Here is a 22,089-nt window from a genome sequence, read left to right on the forward strand (position 1 = left end):
TAATTGTTTTTGTTATCTTCGCCACCATCTTGACTGTAAGGGAGCCAAGAAGGACAATTCCACCGGGCGTAGCTGAGCGTAGTAGTTAACTTCAGGTTTTTAGTGTTGCACAACGGCAGCAGTGGAGAAGCTTTATCGACCTCTGATGTGTTTATTTGTCTTTCGTCTTCTCAGAACTGGTCATCCCTGCCACAGGAAACGTCTTCTACGCCATGACATCAGCCAGTGTTGACTTCCTGCTGAGGAGGAAAGGGGGCAACACTCCTCTGGGTTCACAGCCAATCAACACAGAGACGAGCGCCACTTTTCCTCGAATCAAGGCCAAGGGGAGGAGACTGGTCAGGACATTATTTTGACATGAGAGTTTCCTCAGCCGACTTTGTCCACAGTGACGGATTTTTCTCCTCACAGACAGTAAATGTGGCCTTCTACACATGCCTTCCTCCCACGCTCCTTCAAAACTTGTTCTACCAAAACACCAAAACTAGGACCAAGTCTTCATCAGTGACTCCAGAACAGGTTTCGTCAAACATTTCATACCTCCAGCTGCCCTGCTGCACTCACCAGAGCCGTCTGCTGCTGAAAAACAGTGTCAGCTTTCCTCTTTCCTGAACAGTATGCATCACTACTTTACACCCGGAGGAAGAGCAATGGAAGCCTTTAACTGGTGCTGGCTCTCGAGTCCCAGTCAGGTAGCACTCGATGCATTTAATTTATTCCAACCCAACAAGTAACGTCTGTTTTGATTGCGGATAACCACCAGGAAGTCCCTTGTTGTTGTGTGCCTCAGTCGTGATGCTTAATTGGTCAGAAATTCTCTTTTCAACCTGCGATGCTGTTGAAGGATTTAGGACAGTGTTCTGGGATAATGAAATCTGAATATACAGAGCCTGTCAGATCTGGAAGACCCAAAGATACAGTACAAGTGCATCACTGTAGCAAAAACACTGGAGCTTGTCAAATGAGACATATATATGTTTTGTATATATTTATATATTTTGTACGTCTGTATGATGTCAACGTTGTGTTTACACTGGTGAGGAGCTCTGGGTCCATGTGTCCGAATTGTCGAATTCATAGAAGAAAAAATGCATCAAGGTTTCCACTTTAAGCAGGACAGCAGGTGTCTACAGACAGTGAGAGTCATCATTTCAGCTCTGACTCATGCAGATATTCATTTCAACATAAACTTAAAGCTGCATTAATCAATATTTTTTTATCAACAATGAATTAAATTATTATTCATATTGTAATAGAGGCTGCTTGTATTGACTAACTTACAAAGAATAATCGACTCTTTAGCGCTGTTGAGTATTTTGGCCTGTTTCAGATAAAATTTAGATGGGTCGTTCTTACAGCTTTTATCAACCCTGTTTTCGGAAGTAGATGTGTTTTTTAAAAACCCACAGTGTGTGCTACCTGCCCAACAACAACCAGCAGACACACAGAGTTAGCCACTAGCTGGTAGAAAAAGTCAAATATGGAAGCAAAAAACATGCATCAATATTTGCATTTCAACAGCCACTGAGTACTTAATTTTGGAATTTAAACACCACTGAATTCATATCATTGAATTTTTTGAAAAATTTGAAACTTTGTAGCTGAATTTATTTGTGCTGAATTCACCATTTGAAATTATAATATGAATTTTACTAATTTGCAAAAAAAAAAAAATTGATGCTTTTTGTGTGTGTGTGTTCACAAATTCAGATCCAAAAATTTAAGTTTCATAATTTCAAAAAATGGATTCTGGCTGCTCAAATTCTATTGGTCAAATTCTGATGTTAATATTCAAGTTGAAAAAAATTCAAATAGAATACCGGTCAAATTGATTGGTTGAAACATTCAGGCTCGATTGCCTCTCCTGTCCTGGTTTGACCTGATGTTGCTGTTTGTTTGTTTGTTGTTTTTTTTTGTTTTTTGTTTTGATTTAAATTTTACATCTGAACTGACAAATGAAATTTGAGCAACCTAAATGTATTTTTTATTTTATTTTATTTATTTATTTTTGGGTAATTCTGAGACTCGAATTTTTGAATCTGAATTTATGAGCACTGAACAAAAAATCAGTTTCAGCTTTTGAAGCTGCAAATCAAGACATTTTATATTTTAATTTAAAAAAAGATAAATTCAGAGCAAATAAATTTAGACACATGGTTTTCAAAAATAAAACAATTGAATGTTGTGAATTCTGTGGTGTTTAAATCCCAGTGTTAAGTGAGGAAAAAACCCTGATGAAGACTCTCTAGTCAGAACCCATTGGTTATCCATGTATCAATAAAGGATTTTTATCTACAGTAAGAGCGCCTCAGATGCATTTTTGGACTGCCTGCCTCTCCTATGGACTAGCTGGCCAGTTGTTATTTGTAGCCCAATATCAAGTATTCAGTGGCTGTTAAACTTCAAATACTTTTCTCTTATTTGCTTTCATATCAAACATCTAGCTGCTAAAGAGCCAGATATTTTTCTCAGGAGTTTCAAACTAGCCCCAAAAGGCACTTACTTCATCAGCTGGACAGAAATACACCTCCATATAAATACTTCCTCTTCAGCTGGATGTGTATGTAGGCAGCTGTTCTTCTGACCCCTAGTGGCCAAAAATGGATTATTGCAGCTTTAAAAAAAAAAAACTCACCTTAAAGCACTTTTAAAGCTTGTGGCTTTGCTTCAGTTTATCACTGCTGCACCAAAACCATAAAGAAAACCGTACAGAAAATCAAAACAATACACCACCATTATTAGGTTTAAGGTTTTTCCAGGTTTGATTTTTTTTTTAACAGAGCATAAGCTAAACTTAATTTATGCATATATTTACGCAGCTCAGCAGGACACAGCTTCACTCCTGTTTATTTACAGGTCAAAGCCTCAGCTCCGACTTCATGTTATGAACTAACATGTTAACTTCTATGTAGGTTTAAAACAAGTCTGGACTTTGACGAAGTCTTGTGACCTCTGGTTGCGCCTGCTCAGTGCTGGTGAGGCCTCTTTACTGGCTGAGGCACGAGCATAGCAGGACCAGGGAGAGGATTCTGGGTAATACTAGATGACGTGTGCTAGCGTTATGCTGCGCTACTGATTGTTTTAGTGCCTTTCTCTACGGGATGCTCATCTTTCCTCATGTTTGCATTAGAATGTATACAATACACATGAAAGAGACACAGTCACCTGCCATGCTGTGTGGTCTCACATCAAAGATATTTATGCACTACATACAGGATGTCCTATTTTTGTCTTAATAAATTTACTTTTATATGAATTTAATTGCTTTTGACTGATGTGCTGTAATCTACATTCAATGCAGATATTTTTCATGCTGCTGAATATCCCATAAATAGAATTAAAGCTGTCTGTATGTGTCAAATACACATATATATATTTTCTCATGAATAAGGTGAACAAAGAAAGGTGAATATACATCTGCGAGACAAACATACACCTCTGTTTTAATCTTTTTATTCAAATTCAAGATAGCCAGCATCTTCATCTTCTCGCAAAATCAATGAATGTATGTGGAAATGTGATGAAAATATCAATTCTAAGGCATCTAACAAAAAAGAGAAGCACATTTGTTATTCATAAACACTCATAACAATCCAGTTAATTACACAAGAATTCATAAAACAAACTATTAAAGCATTCCTCACACCTGAATGTTGTCAGTGTCTGTAGTTTAATATTGTCAGTGAAATATGATGTGTGCTGAATGTTACATAGTGTTGCCCGAGGTCAGGCCTTTCAATCCGCCCACTCCACTGAGTTGACTGAATCATCCTGGCATCATGACTTAAAACAGCAAGTTCTCGGTTGAAATAAAAAACAATCCAATGAGCATCACGGGTTAAAGATCAGGCTTGCAATCAGGAATTATGAATCTGGGGACGAAAGTTTCCAAATTGGGCCCTGAAATTGGGCACCACCAACAGTGGCGCAGAGATCTTTGCATGGGACCTTGGGGTCATGGATGTATAAGAAGAACTGGATACAGCATTGGAAGTGGGGCCCCATTCATCCCTATGAAAGCTGCTCAGTAGCACATGAAGCCCAAACAGTTTGACTTCCCTAGGTGTAAAATTACCCGGCTCTTCCAAACCTCAAGGCCCATAGATCAAGTGCACCAAGTGCCTAACTTCCTGTTTAGCACTCCACAAACTTAAATAATATTTAAAAAATAACTTAATTAGGCAGCTTTTACAGATTTTAAAAATGTTATCAGACCAAACCGATCAAAATTGTGATATTCAAATGATATGCAAAGGAGTTATTCTGCATGGGTTATGAAGTAAAAAGATTATCCACTGGATTAAAGCATCGCTTTCACAATGTAAGTCTATGGGGAAACGTCTTTTTGGGCCCCATGGCATCACATGACGGACCCAGAAGTTGTAGTTACATGGTTTGGCCACTGTGTCAAATGGCTTCAAGGTCCAATGCTGTTTCTGGGGGGCTGCTTCGGCCGAGATCATCGTCTGTTATCTTTGGCCCCCCCTGACGACAAGCCTGCTAATGATTAGCCAATCAGCGCCATGGGTGGGACTAACACCACTGTCAAGCCATTGTCAAGCCGGAACCAATGAGAAGGAATAACCGCAATAGCAATCACTATAGACAAGACGGACGCTGCCTTTGAGGCTGCTCTAAACCAATACGTCTTCTCAATTTTGCCTGACATCGTAGTTTGTTTTTCCTTCCCTCCACTTTACTTTAAAAACCCACTAAAACCAGAATGTTCAGTTCATCATCAGTGTGAACTTACAGTGACGTTAGATTCAAGTGGATAATTCATTCTCTAGTGATTAGTTACCTCCCACACAGAAATCAGTTAGAGTGGACGCATTGTCAGACTGAAGATGGAAGCGGAGTGTAATGAGTTGACAGTTCTGTCTGATATCAGGCAAACATACAGTAGTGCAATTAATCCCACAATGTTCATACCTTTAAAACCTCATACAATCCATTCTCAACCAGCAAAGCTTGACGCGCCCTCTGAGATCATACCCACAGATCATCTAATGTTGATTTAAACAGAAAAAGTCCAAGTTAGTGAGGCAGTACTTGAATACAGTGTATAACACTGTCTCTTCAGTTTCAGTTAAAAGAGTACCCTGCGGTTATAAAGACACTTGAACAAACGCTTTCATTTAAAGTGCCACTTTGAGGTTTTTGTGTTTTTCAAAATGAACGCCATATTTCCCATAAAGCCCTCCACTTTCTGTCAGATTTGACTACTTGTCCTCCTCCAGCATTGTTCTGAATGCATTTAGTTTGGAGAGAAGGATGTAACAGCCCCTGATACCAGCCGATAATCATTCTGAACAAGTAAATGAACAAGTAAAAAGGTTTCTGTGCCTTAAAGGCCCCCAAAACATATTTCCTCAATCAGCCTCTTACTGTTCGAGTGAGGTCCCACATGAACACATTATTCTCCTCCAAAGTTGGATCAGTTTTAGTTATTTAATTTGAGAGGTTTCTGATTTTTTTTTTCCTGTAGTCACCAGACTATCACAGGGCTGACACATAGAAACAGACAACCATTCACACTTACAGGCAATTAAGAGTCATCAATTAACCTGCATGTCTTTGGACTGTGGGAGGAAGCCGGAGTACCTGGAGAAAACCCACGCTCACACAGGGAGAACATGCAAAATCCACACAGAGGGGTTCACCCACCCTGCGTTGGAAACAAGACACCCTCTTGCTTTGAGGCGACAATGCTAACCACTGCACCACTGTGTCGCCCTAGTTAACTATAGTCTATTAATTATAATTGAGTATAATTGACTAGTTAATTATAGTCAATTATAATTAATAGTCAAAAACTCCACAGGGAACCTTTCTGAAAATGACTGTGACGTCTCAAAACTATCACAAAAGTGTATGATTCTAGAAAAGAAATTTTAAATGCTGAACATGCGCAATTTCAATTCAATTTCAAAACGCATTAAAAGAAATATACACACTGTACCAAATATGTGCAGACATTTCACTTATAAACCCACATGCTGAATAATATCTCAGTCTTATCAACCCATGACGGTCCTTAAGCCCAGTTAAACCTACTGGCTCCAGCAGGGTGTCAACACTGGATTGTTCCTCCTCCACAAGCCTCACACTCCAGTGCCGCTGTCCTGTATGCCTTCCACACCACTGGGTCTTGCAGACACACCGTGCCACCGCCTCGCTTCTCTTCCGCCTGGTTCCGGTTTATGTCTCCCACACACACCCAGCCTCCTCTGGCCCCCGACCCGGTCGCCGCCGTGGGGCTGGCAGCCCACTTGGAGTGGTCCTGGCTGGCCTTGAAGGAGAACGTTTGTCCAGGGTTGATGAGAGTGATGTCCAAGACCTTCCAGCCCTGTGAGCAGTCTGAGGGGAGGATACCTGTTGAGCAAATCCAGAACTGGACGAGGAGGTCTGACTGGAGGGTGGGGGCCACCCAGGAGTGGTACAGGTCTGATGAGACAATGAGGGAAGATAGATGGGAACATGTTTTTATTATCTTATTACCTGGAAACTGGTCTTAGGTTAAAAAAAAGTACAAAGGACACATTATTATCAAAACTTAGAGCGTGTCATGCTCACAGTGGCTCATTTATACCCCCAAAGAAAGTGAAGGTGAAGCTGACAGAAGATGAACAAACTTCAAACTACTTTTATTTCTCCAAGGTCGTACCATTGTCAAAAGAGGCTCCTTTGGCAAAGCTGATAAAGTTGGTGCCATCCTTTGAGGTCAGAGTCACGCTGCGATTGGAAACAGGTTTGATATGTGGAAAGATGTGACCAGACAGATGTTTTTTCCCACAGACAGCAGCCAGTGCAGGCACCAGGGACGCCAAGGACTCAGGGACATCGCAGTCGTACACATTAGGCTGATTGATCTGAAGCTGCTCTCCTGTGGTGCAAAACAAATTAGATTTAAGGCAAACAGTGCTAACGGCACTGCAAAACCACTTTGTTCGTTAAGTACAGTAAATGAACAGCACTGTCTTGGTGACATTGGTGCAGAGGCGTATCAATAACGTGCACTGGGACATTGTGCACCTCAACAGACGACAGAGGGACGATATTTTAACTTCTTTTTTTCAAACTTCCTTTTTGACGTAAAGGTCTGTCACATTCTGCAAGTTGTTCCTTTATTGGCCCATATCATACAAACCACATATACAGACTTTGTTGTTGTCATTAAATACAGTGTAATGCTGTTGCTTAACTTTAATTCTAACCTCAACACATTATGCACTTCTGCTTATTGTCCATTAGACAAGAGCTCCATTAGGGCTGCAACTGACAGTTACTTTCATTATTGATAAACCAATCCATTATTTTATGCTTATCTAATTCTGGATGTCAGCTGATAGTGAAAAATTGCCATCACAATATCCCCGAGTCCAGGGTGATGATGTCCTAAAATGATCACAAAATTATGCACAGACATTCACGGTGCCCAAAAGACGCATCCTACTGGCTTTAGTGATCGTTTGACTTTTCATCCAACACTGCCATGAATTTTTGGTTGGGTTTAAGTGAAATATTTCTACAACTATTTAAATGGATTGCCATTAAATTTGGTTCAGACGTTAATAATAACATTTCCATCATCTTCAGCTCTTCTTTGCGTTAAATGTTAGCATGCTAACAAGCAAAACTAAGATGTTGAACATGGTACCTGCTAAACATCAGCATGTTAGCATTGTCACTGTAAGCATGTTAGCATGCTGACACATTGCTGAGCCAAACTACAGCCTCTCAAAGCTGCTAGCATGGCAACCAAATCACCAGGAAAAATATTGACATTGACAGAATATTACTTTTCAGCAAATCACAGATGCGTTACATTTGCATATCATTATGTGGTGGATATGCTGAAACTTTACGTTTCAACATTTCTATAGTTAATGTGTGGTTGGGTTTAGACACAACAACCACTTGGTTATGGTTAGCGAAAGGTCAAGTTTTGGCTTAAAATGTCGCTTTTGGAGGCACAATCCCTGCTGGGAAAGCAATGATGTCTCCGTAAAAAACAACTGTTTTTCTTAGTACTATCCCCACTGGCAAAACAGCAACCGGTCACTAAAAACCACCCACGTTTGTTGCCAAAAAATCAGCTGGAAAAACAGTGACAGGTTGCTACAAAACACCCATGTTTGCTGCCTATGGGCTGTAGGAAAAAGAGCAATGGGTTCCAACAAAACACCCAAATTTGGTGCTTGAAAACACACTAGGAAAACAGCTACTGATCTCTAGAAAACACCCATGTTTGTTGCCTAAAAATCAGCTGGAAAAACAGTGACTGGTCACTACAAAACACCCATGTTTGCTGCCTAAAGGCTGCATGGAAAAATAGCAATGGGTTGCAACAAAACACCCACGTTTGGTGTTTGAAAATCGGCTAGAAAAACAACTACAGATCTCTAGAAAACACCCACCTTTCTTGCCAAAAAAGCTGCAGGAAAAACAGTGACAGGTTGCAACAAAACACCCATGTTTGCTGCCTAAAGGCTGTAGGAAAAAGAGCAATGTGTTGCAACAAAACACCCACATTTGGTGCTTGAAAACCACCAGAAAAACAACTACTGATCTCTAGAAAACACCCACATTTGTTGCCAAAAAAGCTGCTGGAAAAACAGTCATGGCTGGCAACAAAACACCCACATTTGCTGCCAAATGGCTGCAGGAAAAACGGGAATGGGTTGCAACAAAACACCCATGTTTGGTGCCTAACAAGCCGCTGGAAACACAGCAAAAAACCCTGACCGGTTGTGTTGCTGTCAAACAGTGGCCTTTAGCATGGTTCACTGCCTGCCTATGTGTCACGCCATGACAAAGTCAGCAAATATACTACACCACTTTAGATATGTTGATATAGTATGTAAGAAATGTGCAAATGTAGCGTATTTGTATTTTGCAGAAACAGACAATGCTGAAATTTTCTTCTGCCGACGGTGCTGAGCATGGCTGTAGTGCTGCCAATGAATTACTTTTAATCAACCATTAAAATTGTAGTTGATTAAGCCTACATCAAGCTTTATATATCAGCTTATAGACTCAGCACAAATTCTACCCATTAAACATAAGTAGTTGTGCTAATCAAATGAGTAATTAAGCTAATTAAAACAGAAACAAACAATATTTCTGACAACATACGAGTTTGCACAAATTAGATAATTTAGGTAGTATTTATCAACTTGGTAAAAAAAAAAAAATCTTTAGATATATTACTGTCAAATCTCAGTCTCCTCTCATTAATGTGCACATTCATGCTGCAAGGTGCTGTAAAATGAAACGTGACACCTTCTGCTGTTTCACAAAGCGTTATCTGCTGTGTACCCACATCACCCCGGACACCGTCACATTCTCAGCATCCCAGCTGGAGAGGTGAGAATCTGATGGAGCAAATGCATGCCGCAGTGTGAAGGCCGATATCTCTATGGTAACACACCTCAATCTAATTACATTACCCCAGGCACTGCCATAGCAACTGTGCCAACTGCTGGGTCTGCCAGGGAACTGCACTGGCAGCGCGGCGACACGGTGATGACACCTGTTTACGCTGATTATCCGGGATCTGCATTATCTTGTTGTTGTTGTGTCAATACCTGACTGGATTATTAAGTGCTGGGGGACAAGGCAATAATGACTGAGGAAATCCTTTCCAAGATGAGACAGAAGGACAAATATTTAGGGTTTCGGGGGAATTATAATATTCCTGGGAAAACCTTAGAAACAGCATTCACACCCTTGTGGGAAACTAAGACAAATGAAGCACGTTGAAACCTGTCTTCACGAAGCAGCTCTTTAAGACAGAGTTAGACAAGGGAAACTCTGATATATGATATGTCATTAAAGGTTTAATAGACTTTCCTCACTGAAGAACTTCCATTATATTGGCAGGGAATTACATGATTGGCCAATATGATAACCTGTAATTTAAACTTTAATTAAATGGCCAAATATATCAGCAAACCAATATGTCAATCTAATTATATTTGCCATCTTGCAGACTTTGTTTACAACCTTTACAGCATTACAAAGCCTACAACAACTGGAATTTTTAATCTGTTTAGCTATGAGATATGAGGTTTAAAATAAATTCCTTCTTAATTAAGGCATATTTATTCATTAATATATATATCAGCAGACAGAAGGAAGAGAATGGATCTTTATTAGCTCCCACCTCTCATACTGTAATTGTGATCTAATACCATCATCCACTTAAACGTCATCACAAAGTGTTAAGTGCATTTTTATAACAGCTCTGCCCGTGCTATTACGGCCACATGGCAGCGCTCCAGTCTTACCGATGGTCTGGAAGCGGTCGAGCGGGAAGGTGATGCAGATGAAGTTTTGTCCGTTTTTCACACCGCTGTCTGGGTAGTAATACTGTCCTGCCTGTCGTACCAGGGGGAAGTGAGGGGTGCTGTGGACCAACCAGAAGCCCTGGTTTTTATCCAGCAGGACAACACCTGAGGAACAGAGAGATTAAAAACTGTCTTCAAAGTTTTCTCATCTGATGGTTACAGTCAACAAGCAAATAAAATCTAACCAAACTCAACTTTCCTCCTTTTTTTCTATATATCACAGGGAAGGGGAGCTGCAGATTCAGGTAATAACTATCTGTAGGTTCATCACTACCAGCAACCTCTGTCACATTGTTCTCACATTGTCATTTGATAAACTGTCATAATAAAAAATATCAGTTTATTTTGGATACTTTAATTCTTTTTCCCTTATTGCAATTATGGTCTTGTGGTCATATTTCCATACAGGATGTAATGTATGCAGGGTTCCTACATCTTAAGGCAAGTTTTTTTCAGACTTTTTTAATGCCTCTCAGCTCTGCTTTTCCTGGCACTTTCCCCACTGGCAAAACAGTGATGGATCACTACACAACACCCACACTTAGTATCTATAAAGCCACTGGAAAAGCAGCAACAGTCCGCTATAAAAGACAGTTTGGTGCCTTAAAAGCAGTTGGAAATACAGGGACAGGTCGCTACAAAACACCCACGTTTGCTGCCTGAAGGCTGCAGGAAAAACAGCAATGGGTTGCAACAAGTTTGGTGCTTGAAAAGCTGGTGAAAAACAGTGACAAGTCCCTAGAAAGCACTCTTTTGGCTGTCTTGTGAAGGATGTAAATTGGATTAGCATTTGTTTTAAAAGTATTTACCCATAATTCCATACAGGATGTAATGAATGCAGGGTTTCTACAGATTAAGGGAAGTTTAAGTCAAGACTTTTTTTTAGACTTTTTAATGCCTCTCAGAGTGAAATTTAAGACCAATGTTACCAAAAAAAAAACCCAAAAAAAACAAACAAACCATGAGCTGGCATCAGTTACTTAGAGTTAGGGTCAATTTTGCCAAAATGTTTGTTGTGACACAAAACATGACTTGACAACTTTTTGCATAAAATACACTAAGCCTAATATGCGTGGCCTTTTACCCGTTCAGCCATACCACAAAATCTTGGTTAAATGGCCAAATCTGGTTGTTTGCCTTTCCCTATGTCAGTCGGCGTACAGTAACAGCTAGACAGTGGATCCTCTGCTCTAAACGCCCCAGATGGAAACAAAATATGAGCTGTAGGTTCCACTATCCTGATTTGCGTGACGTTAATGCCAGAGGGATTTGGTAAATTATTTAAAAACAAATAGATGTTACCAATTATTTTGAGATTTTACAATGCAATGTCATAAAAAATAATCCTACATCCCATGTCTTAGCATTTTTAAGACTTCCGAAAGATTTATTTATTTTCAGTAACCGCTTATTCAGTTGGGGGTCGCAGGGGTGCTGGAGCCTATCTATTCAGTTGGGGGTCGCAGGGGTGCTGGAGCCTATCCAAGCTGACACTGGGTGAGAGGCAGGGTACACCCTGGACAGGTCACCAGACTATCACAGGGCTGACACATAGAGACAGACAACCATTCACACTCACATTCACACCTACGGACAATTTAGAGTCACCAGTTAACCTGCATGTCTTTGGACTGTGGGAGGAAGCTGGAGCACCTGGAGAAAACCCACGCTGACACGGGGAGAACATGCAAACTCCACACAAAAGGTTCCCCCACCCCGGGGTCCGAATCCTCGCACCCCAGCTTAAATCCAGGAACCCTCTTGATGTGAGGTAACAATGTTTTAATTCCAATTAAAGAGTTATTTTTAGAGTATTTCAATGCCTTTAAAGACTTTTTAAGGATCTGCAAGAACCCTGTGTTTAGAAGAATGGAATATAAGGTGTATAATGAAGCTTGATTGAAGAGGTCTTAAATTGTATACAGTGCTGCAATAGACTTTGATGGCATTTCTGCTTTGACATCATTGATACACCATACAAGAATGCCTATATTTGCTGATCTTGAACATAAAGTCAAATTTCTTGCAGTCTACTGGAGCTGGACCGCTGTGGTGTTCACCTTTTGTGTGCCCTCCTCTTCCTCCACTATTGTCAACCCATCTGTCACCAAAGTCCTCAAGTGGCCTCTGGTCATTGTAAAGGATGTACGCTACTTCTGTGTTCTGTGGAGAGGAGAGAGTTTTTATTACTGAAACTAGAAACCGTCATACTTGGGCACACAAGAAACACAGGCACGCATACACATCGACTGAGAAACAAATTCAAACAGCATAACATTGTTAAGCTGAGGTATAAAATCATAGTGTTTTGTATAATCGTTCTGTCGAAACTACTTCACAGCTGTTCAGAGGCAGACCAACCGCTTAGAAATGAAAAAGTAATTTTCAGTTCTCATTCTCAGTTTCTTAATCTGATCCAATAATGTCAAGTGGTTACAGCAGACACTTCTTTAAAAAAAAAAAAGCTTACCACTGCATTTAAGTCTTGTATAAAATGAGAAGTCTTGTGACTGCTGTGAAGCAGCAGAAACAGGCAAAAATGAGTTACGTCTGCTGATGTCTGAAGAAACTATCAGTATTTTCCACTGATACTTATTTTTTAAGGACATCATCAGCATTGTAGAAAGCCGTCAAATGAAGGAATTTTACATTAATCATGCAGATGTGTCATACGTTAATAATAAGGAAGTGAAAACTATAAAAACTCTGTGTCACATGTGGAAGAATGCTGACTTTCACCTGGGTTACTTCCCAGACAATTTAGTCTAACTCTCAGCAAAACAAAACTGACCTCACTAAGTTTAGCTTCAGTCTTTGTTCCCTTATTGTCACACACAAAAAGACACCTGGCGGCTGACCTTTCCTTGTGAGTACAGCTGTCCGACTGTCCTGCCCAGAGCTCCCGTGGTGTCGTTCACTGTCCCCTTTCCAGGAGTCCACCCTTCACTCCCTTTGTCCAGCAGTAAATACATCTCACCCCCATGGAGATCTTTTCTGCCATCTTTAGGCAGCTTGTACATATAAAACCTGACATGGAAAATTAGACAGTGAGTGCATCTGGGAGACAGAGAGATGAAAGCAGCTGATTTTTTCCACACAATAATGGGCTTAAAACAAACCATAAAGTGTGTTTTTATTAGTTTGCTTTGTCCAGGACTGTTATCAATGAATTACCAATCAACAGCATCTCCCTGGTCGTTGTAGCAGGTGATTGGTGAGGTGTCGCCCCCAAGTGGCACACAGAAGATCAGCAGGGATAGGAGCAGCAGCATCTAAGAGGAAGATGCAAACTTTTATTAATCATTACAGGTTAAAAATAAACAAAAAACATTACAGTTACAAGGGTACCTGTAAGTACTTGTTGGAGTATTTTAACGGGTTTTTACTTTTTGTGGTGTTTTTGGATTGCTGTTACAACATTTGGTCTTTTAGTCTCAATAGAATATTGATATTCTGGTCCAGTTCAATAGCGGAAGATGTTCTTTGGTCTTCTACATAAGTAAAAGTACCGATAAAACCATGCAAAACATACTCTGTTACAAGTAAAAGTCCTGCATTCAAAGTTTTACTTGAGTGGAGCTACAAAAGCACTGGCAGCAAAATGTACTGAAGTACCAAAAGTAATCATCATACAGAATTACTCATTTCAAAATAATGAATAATAATAATATAATTTGATTATAATTGTTGATGCATTTCACAATAATGTTGCAGCTGGAAACGATGAGGGTATTTACTGTTTTACATAATACTGGGTAGTTTCATCTAAAATAATTAGACTTGCACCGATTTATCGGCAGTGCTCGGAACCGGCCGGTTTTCACGTGATCGGCCATGACCGGCGACCGGCTGGTCAGTCTAAAATATGCCAATTTAAAACGCCGGTCAACTTCCCAGCGGGCTGCATGATTGATATTGTGTAACATCAGCAGCACACACACAGGCACATGCAACTCAGAGCTTGGGCGATGTGAGTGAAACATGGGTGGCTTCTCACCTTAATCAATCAGGCACACACATCAAAAGAGAGAAGGAGAAAGTTGTTAATAGTCAGTGTTAAACTGAACTGCGGAGCTTTCACTGCTGCACTGTGCCACATGCCGAAGATATAGAGATAGCCTATATTTACTTTTTTGTGTTTTAAAGAAGTTACCCACAAATGCTATACACCAAAAATTATTATTTTATTTATCGATGTTTTTATTTATGTATGCCTTTTTTACTTAGCCTATTTATTTTAATACTGTAGGCCTACCTGAAGTTATATTTGGGCAAAAAGGAAAATGTTTCTTAACCTGTGTCACTGTTTTTGTTTGTTTGTTTGAGATGATTATTGAAAAGCTGGTTGTATCTTAAAATATTGCAATATCTTGTCTGCTGTAAAGTGGTTTGAAAACATTTAAATCGGAATCGGCCATCCAAACATTCTGCAAATCGGAAATCGGTATCGGCCCAAAAAATTGTAACCAGTGCAAGTCTAAAAATAATATGCAGCAATCTACGTCACAATTGAAAAAAAGTCTAATACAGGTTACATGACCAAAAAGGAGCAGGAGAACAGTCTTATTTTACCTCCCCCTCTCTCAAAAACAGAAATAATTATAAGAAATAGATGGTCTGTCAGTTACAGTTAATAACCAATAGTTACACTTCAGAAAGAATCTGTAGCCATACACAATGTCCCCTTCAACAAGGGAACAGCATTTACATGACAGCTTGATAAAATCCAATTGTTCTTTCTTTATACATTTTCTAAAACTGAAAAACACTTAGACAACCCTTTAAATCACTCTGTAAGGAATTCCACAGGTTAATATCCACCACTGAAATAAACTGGTGTTTACAGTGAAATTTCCTTCTATGCTTATCGTCCTCTGAAATAAAAACTTTTGTAAATGTTCTGGTAACACTGCATTTTGCTCTACACATAATTTATAGTGTCTGTAATTCAACTAAATAATTAATTTTCAATAAACCTGGCTTGGTGTGTTGTCTTGGATCTACTTCCCCAATAATTCTGCTCTCTTCTGTAAAAGCTTCATTTTTCTCATGTATGTGTTGCCCCACACCTTCACACAATAACTTAACTATACAAAATAAGTGAGCAGTACAGAATTCTCATTGCCCTGTGGTCTACCACATACTTTGCTTTGTTCAGAACAAAAATATTCTTAGACACCTTTGTCTTTTGTCTAGTATCAATGATGCGAATCTGCAAAGTAACTAAAGTATCAAATAAATGTAGGGTAAAAAGAAGTCGGATTTAAAGTACAATATCTAAAGCATAAAGTATCCTTAAAATTGAAAGTAGTGTACAAGTATCTTGCAGCTGAAGGAATACCAGAGTACAGTACTTGAGTAAATGTAACGTTAACGCACTTAAGTTGGTCACATTTCAGCACTTGTCCAGTCTCAACAGACAAGTGCACAAGTTATCATCATCACCATCTTAAAACTGATGCAATTTCATTAACCAAAGTTTGAATTTCAAGTGAGTAATGAATCACAGTAGACGATACTGCAAGTCACACTGAGCTCGTTGCTAGCTGTCATGGTCCCAAAGGGAAAGTAACGTCGCTAAAAGCACAAGTAAAGTTTAAATGAACCATTAACTACTTCTACCCACCTCTGGCACAGTGCTGTTTCCCTATTTCACGTCCTCAATAGGTTATTATCTTGTTCTCTGTGAACTGTACTGTACTGTACTGTGCTGTAGTTCCCAGTCCCGAGCAACTTTCATCTTCATCTACATCCTTGTTTGGGTCTGGGACAACAACATCGGGATGAGACGGTGACGTCACGGCTATGCTAGCGATAGCTAACACCGTCAAACGTCTTCAAAAACTATCGAAAAGACGCAACAAACACGAGCTAAGTAACTTCTGTTAAATGTGTAATCAAATTATTCGATGTAAGCAACGACAATTGACAAAAACTACGGCTAAACTCAACCTGAAATGCTCCGCAACTTCCTCGCGCCCGTCTTATCCTTCTTTAACAGTCCTCGGTTTCAGTCAAGTGATCAGTGACGTCACCCAATAGGCGGGGCTGGACGGTGAAAGCGGTCAAAGCGAAATTAATTTAAAATGAATAAAAAGATAAATAATTAAAGTGTTAATAAAGAAAGAGTGATATTAATAGGCAGATAAATAATATTGTTTTCATTAACCGTTTAAAATCGGTAGCCTTCTTATTAAGGCAGCAAATATATTACCAAAGTTACTGTATATATTATAGTACAATAAATGACAACATTAAACAGATAACAAACATGATGTCAACATATCACATACACAGCAATGAATAAAACAGTGCTAAATGAGATTTAGAAATCCAAAGGAGATTTATCAATATTCTACAGCCTATCTAAAAATATTTGACAAATCTGACAAGTTTCATGCCTCCTAAATGAGACATTTTCAGTGCTTTCCCCCCTTATATAGTCTTGGCAGGGTGGAAAACCATAAACCTTCTCAATAAAGTCAAAGTAAACAGGTTGGAATAAGGATTTAACAGACTTAAACACTCCCAACTTTGTTTCCCTGAAATACTAGAAGGAACTTTCAATCAGCCATCTACACAAAATAAAGATAATAGTGACAAATGCATATTGACCCGGGCAGTATCTGGTCTTTGAAAGAAGGCCAAGGCCATACCAGGAGATTAAACAATGCATTGACTCAACCCTGGTATAAATAGGCTACATATTGCCACTGATGGATTTTTATCTGGCAGAGGCCCAGGAACCTAACCAGTTAGGGGCTCCCCCCTGCCTTCATCTGCAATATTAACACAACCAGGAAGAGACTCAGAATTACCACAAAATGATGCATAGAATCTGTGAAGAGACACTAAAATGAGACAAAAAGGTCAAATCAACCCCCCCATAGAGACACCAAACAACTGAAGACACAGAATGACCTTAAAGACACACAAAACAACAACCACTAAAGGAGGCAAAACCACTACAGAGTATTATATCTTGCTCCTGTAGGAGTTAGTAGGGCCTTTTGCATATCTGTGCCCGGGGACCTGTTATCTCATAATCCACCCATGCATATTGCACATTTTCATCTGAAAAGTGGAACTTACATCTGGTTAGTTTCCTGTTGTTAAACTGTTTCACAATTTTGGTGTGGTGTCTAATGTGTGCTGCTCTTCTCTTCCTCTGTTCCTCTTCTTTGAAATGTTTGTCTTCATGTCACTTGATGTTTTGGAGCAGAGGTTGAGAAAAGCAGGTTGTCAGACAGAGTAATGACCTTTGACCATACATCTGAAATTTATTTTTTTTAACAAGTCAGTGTACCACCTTTATTTTTGTTTATAATCCAACAAAAAGACATAATCCTAAGAGGCAATATTTTTGTTTTTCTGATGTTTTCTCCTTTAAACGTGGATCTCAACTGCCAGCGTTGATTAAAATGTTGCTATCACATATCATGTAAGTGTGCTCTGTTTGAGGAAGTGACAGTGCGTCCTCTCGTCACCTCTAACCTCTCTGATGCAGACCGACCAGGACTTCCTCAGAAACTTTTCCTCTGAGCTGACTGGACTAAACACACATCAGACAAGGTCACAGGTTTCCAGGAGGCCCCTTCTGGCTGGTGACGCAGTGTGGCCCCTGGATTATTATGTGTGGCATGTTTACAAGTACATTAGACTTTAGAAACAAGTGGTTGGATCATGAGTTTGAGTAAAAATCAAGTTCTAATAGCCACAAATATTGTTAAGCAGTATTGACTCTGAACTTAAGAGTTAGCCTGATACTTTAGTCAAACCGGGACAACATTAAATGTGTGAATATTCTCTTTAGGTCAATAAAAATGACAAAATTCTGGAACTTTGAGATAACGCCTGTTTTCAGCCCATCATTCTGTGAGATATTAACACCTTTATCTTTGCCTCAGTTGCTCCATAAATGGGACATAACAACCTCTCTTCCTGTGAGAATGTTTTGATTTATGTGCAACTGGATGTTTTAAACACATCAGACATCATAGCAAGTTTGTGAGAATGTGACCTAGCGAGGGAATGATGATTAATGATGAAACCAAAGGAACAGGTTTCACACATCCTTGTTAGTGTCACTGCTGAAATGCTTGCAATTACAGGCAATTACTGTTTGTTTTATATCTAAAAAATAATGATAACGAGGAGATCTGAGCGCGTTAAATCTCTTTTTCTCCTGACATTTTAGACAAACTGAATAAACGGATAAAAGCATTTGGCTCAGATACACACTTAGTTTATTTTATAGAGGAGATTTATCCATATACAGTCAAACCCTGTGTGGCTTTGGAGCTCTTATCTCCTTGACAACATTCCTGGTGTGTTTACTGTCTACTGTACAAATAAGGAGAAACAATAGAGATCAGTAGACGGCCTCCTCCTCATTATGGAACACACACAAAATCATTCAACCACTCATCGCAGACACTCAATAAAATAAGAACTTTGCCAAGATAAGAAAGCATATCTACTGATCCTGTTTACTAGGAAAGAAATAAAACGCTAACTAGCAGTAAACTTTACAATCTCATCAGGAACGTCCCTCAAGTCACATTAAAAGCTCTGTTGCACAAACATTAGCGTTTTCTTTGCTACAATCTGAAGAGCTTGAAAACCGACCAACACTATCAGGAAGGACAACAATTCCCTTAAATAAAGCATCATTAAAGTCAACAACAAAAAGCATCCTGTTTTAACAAAAATAAGAAAGCTACAATACTGGATGGCTCTCACTGCACAGTTTTTTTGTTTTCCATCTCAGGTTTGCAGCATGCATGGTAATTCAGTCCTCTGCTCGTCCATGCGTCCCCCCTGGACCCTCAGGAGCAGGGAGAAGAAGTCCTCATCGTCCATGGGACCAGGAGCCCTGCTGCGCTGATCCTCCAGTCTGCCCTGGGCCTGTGGTGGTGGAAGGTAAAAGGTCAAATTAATGCCGGAAATGATGTAAAAAAAAAAAAAAAAAAAAAAAAGTAAGTCATTTTCCACTTAAGTTAGCATGACATTGTAGTTTGGCAAGAATCTGACATTTCCCTCAGACAAAAAATTGTTATGTCATGATAAAAGCATCTAAGCAAACTAGTTCAGTGCTTACTTGTGTTGTCAGAATCATGTTATACAGATCCTCTTTTGGCACAGGCACAGGAACTGGTGCAGGCGCAGGGGCAGGCGCAGGCCTCTTCACAAAAGAGAGCTGCTTTATGCTGCCTCTGAAACCTCTGGCTTTTATTTTTGCCGGTTGGGACTTTTCGAGCTGCGCCCTCTGGTCATCCAGTCGGCGAGCTTGAGCGGTGGCCACCAGCTCAAAGAACTCCTCTCTCTGCAGTGAAGTCATGGAGGAAAAGACCACTGAGGAGAAATGAGACAAAAGAGCTTTGATGGTTAGACAGCAGGAGACTTTAAGTGGTCAGTGGTCAAGGAAAGACATGGAAACATGCCGGTTGAAGAAGTTTCAAAACATTCTTGAGTCACTAAGTACGGGTCGTTTCATGTTCTTTCAGCTTGATCGACATGAGTCAGCATCATTACATGGAAACAAATGCAACAGCTGCACCAGTTTCATCACGTAAACACTGATAAACAAAGTGCTTCTGAAGGGTGCTCCCACCTCTGTTGGCTGGCTTGGTGGTGTTGGGCTCAGAGTGGCACCTCCTCCTCCTCATTCCACTCTCCATCCTGAAGGAGCAGCGTTGGTCATTGAGCCGTCTCCCCTCCTGGAGGGTGCAGAGCAGCTCGTAGAGCGCCTCCGGGAAGTCAGGGGTTAACCGGTGAGCCTGAGAAAACGAGGGTAGGTGGCAGAAAGAGTATGCAGGAGGGAGGAAAGGTTTCTCAGTGAGTGGCACAGACTGTTTGTTGGCACAGCAAAGACATTCACTTAACTCCTACGTACTCCCACATGCTCTGTAACAAAATGGTACCTGCTGTTTTTTCCACCACAAGATTGTTTTCCTCACAGAGTACATGGTGGCTAAAGTCAAGAACATTTCAAACACATACTTTCAGCTACAATAGAGGTAATCTCAGGGCATGTGAAAAAGCCAAAGTAGTATACCAACAGTCCACGAACCTTTTTTGGATCCTCTTCTTGGTTTTCTGTCCCTTCAGGTTGTTGCTCAGAGGAAATTAACCTCTTTACATCCACTTGAGGATCATCTTGTGAAATCTTTTCATTCTCTGTGTCACTGGGTGTCTCGGGTTTTTCATTAATCCCCATTACCTCATGTGTGTGCTCTTCTCTTTCACTATCACCTCTGTTTTGTCCATCATTCTCAGTTTTCTCTGCTTTGTCCTCTTCAGTCACAATAGCCTCTGCTATCTGATCATCCTCTGCGTTGGCTTGTTGTTTCTCCTTGCTCTGCTCCTCTAAACACATTTTACTCACTATATCTTCTTCATTCTCGTCCTCCCCTGTGTGTTCCTCTTCCTCTTTCCGACCCGACTCTCTGCTGCAGCTCTGTGCGGTGAGTGAACTGCTCTCTGCCCCTTTGTCAGCGACACTCTCGGTTATGTCTCCCTCTTCGGTGATGACAAGACTCTCCAGCAGCCCTTCTTCAGCCATTTCAACTTTGATCTCTGTGCAGTCCATTAATCCTACTGTCAATCCCTGGCAAGACGATGAGCAGAAACAGGGGTGAGGTCAAAGATCTTAGGTCAAAGGCTTTGAGGACCCCATTTCAACACTTGAAACATCTCATGTATCAACCCTAAAGTTACTTGGAATAGACATGACTGCTTGAGAGCAGCTGTGTATTTCTCTTGTGAGGAAATGTATGAGAAACCAGTTTAACAGGTTGAAGCATGTTGACGGCAGATGTTTAAGTGGAAAATCCAAAAGTGAATCATATCTTGTGTGATAACAAAGGTGTGACAGCATGGTGAAAGGAGATAACAGCTTCTGGTTGCTGATTGAACTGTTGTATATTAAGCCAAAACTTTCACTGTACTTCTTGTTATTTCCCTCCCAAAGCTGCCACACAATAAATAGAAAATTCAATGATTTCTTTCTTACCTTGATTTTTTTGTCCTTGTCTCTTCAAAGCATCATCTTTTGAAGTCACAGACGGAGCACAGCATTTTTTGGCTTGTCACTTGTCTTGTCAATATCTTTATGACGAAAAAAACCCCCTGCTATGAAGAGTTTCACATGCTGACGTGACAAGCACTCGCCCTTCTGTCTGCCTTGCTACCTTCTCTCTGTCGTCTGCTCTCTTCCTGTTCCTCTTACCACAGCCCACCCTTATTTATTTGGCCCGCATCTGACAGGCCATGCTATTGTGAGATATTGCCGTTAAAAGCAGAAGGAATCCCGGCCATGCATTTTGGTTTATAGTCCGTAGCAAAGCTTTCCATGATTTGAGATGAACTTAAAGCTGTCAAACTTGCTGTGCGCAGCTGCTGCTCATTTGATTATGACAGACCCAACTGCAACATGTTGAAACAGGCTGCACAGTTCTTCAGACACTGCTGTGGTTTTGGCACACATCCTGTTGACTTGCAGCTAAAACGAGAAGTAGAGTGAGACAAGTGAGAGAAGCCTGTCTAAGTTAGATTATCACCTTAAACCAGAGGAATTTAAAAAAGCAGCTTCTTTAATCTGAATCTGTCTGGTGATGCTTTTAAGTAGGGTGACAATAGAGCACATAATCTCCATTTTATTTAGATATATCTTATTTGTTATTTCCTGACACACAAGCGCGCAACCACACTTCTGCTCCCTGATAATGCAGGGGCT

General features: G+C 40.2%; 3 protein-coding genes across 7 annotated transcripts in view; 1 reads left to right on the forward strand and 2 right to left on the reverse strand.

The window, feature by feature from the left end:
- rgl2 (ral guanine nucleotide dissociation stimulator-like 2) overlaps positions 1-3,820 on the forward strand; it is a 45,731-nt gene extending 41,911 nt beyond the window's left edge. For all 5 annotated transcript variants that reach the window (XM_050046199.1, XM_050046198.1, XM_050046200.1 and 2 more), the window contains one exon: positions 175-3,820. In XM_050046199.1, coding sequence (XP_049902156.1) covers positions 175-356 — 182 coding nt within the window. In that variant the 3' untranslated portion in view covers positions 357-3,820. The remainder of the gene's footprint in view (positions 1-174) is intronic.
- Positions 3,438-16,332, reverse strand: dnase2 (deoxyribonuclease II, lysosomal). Its single transcript, XM_050046204.1, has 7 exons — positions 15,979-16,332; positions 13,527-13,624; positions 13,211-13,379; positions 12,413-12,515; positions 10,293-10,457; positions 6,668-6,886; positions 3,438-6,447 (listed from the first exon to the last, which is right to left on the reverse strand). Exons 2-7 carry the CDS (start codon positions 13,622-13,624, stop codon positions 6,074-6,076), a joined length of 1,128 nt encoding a protein of 375 aa, XP_049902161.1. The 5' UTR covers positions 15,979-16,332; the 3' UTR covers positions 3,438-6,073.
- Positions 16,333-18,581: 2,249 nt separating this feature from the next.
- Positions 18,582-21,727, reverse strand: LOC126391313 (G-protein-signaling modulator 1). Its single transcript, XM_050045991.1, has 5 exons — positions 21,367-21,727; positions 20,425-20,961; positions 19,966-20,131; positions 19,453-19,706; positions 18,582-19,259 (listed from the first exon to the last, which is right to left on the reverse strand). Exons 2-5 carry the CDS (start codon positions 20,941-20,943, stop codon positions 19,119-19,121), a joined length of 1,080 nt encoding a protein of 359 aa, XP_049901948.1. The 5' UTR covers positions 20,944-20,961; positions 21,367-21,727; the 3' UTR covers positions 18,582-19,118.
- Between the last annotated feature and the right edge of the window lie 362 nt (positions 21,728-22,089).

Source organism: Epinephelus moara, chromosome 6, assembly GCF_006386435.1.
Source record: "Epinephelus moara isolate mb chromosome 6, YSFRI_EMoa_1.0, whole genome shotgun sequence".
Lineage (NCBI taxonomy): Eukaryota > Metazoa > Chordata > Actinopteri > Perciformes > Serranidae > Epinephelus > Epinephelus moara.

Coding starts and splice junctions, on each gene's coding strand:
- dnase2 (XM_050046204.1), bottom strand. CDS start 13,624: ATGCTGCTGCTCCTATCCCTGCTGATCTTCTGTGTGCCACTTGGGGGC. Junction 13,380..13,526: donor CAGGGAGATGCTGTTGATTG/GTAATTCATTGA, acceptor TTTCCATGTCAG/GTTTTATATGTACAAGCTGC. Junction 12,516..13,210: donor AGCTGTACTCACAAGGAAAG/GTCAGCCGCCAG, acceptor TCCTCTCCACAG/AACACAGAAGTAGCGTACAT.
- LOC126391313 (XM_050045991.1), bottom strand. CDS start 20,943: ATGGACTGCACAGAGATCAAAGTTGAAATGGCTGAAGAAGGGCTGCTG. Junction 20,132..20,424: donor AAGAAGAGGATCCAAAAAAG/GTTCGTGGACTG, acceptor TCGTTTTCTCAG/GCTCACCGGTTAACCCCTGA. Junction 19,707..19,965: donor CACCAAGCCAGCCAACAGAG/GTGGGAGCACCC, acceptor ATTTCTCCTCAG/TGGTCTTTTCCTCCATGACT.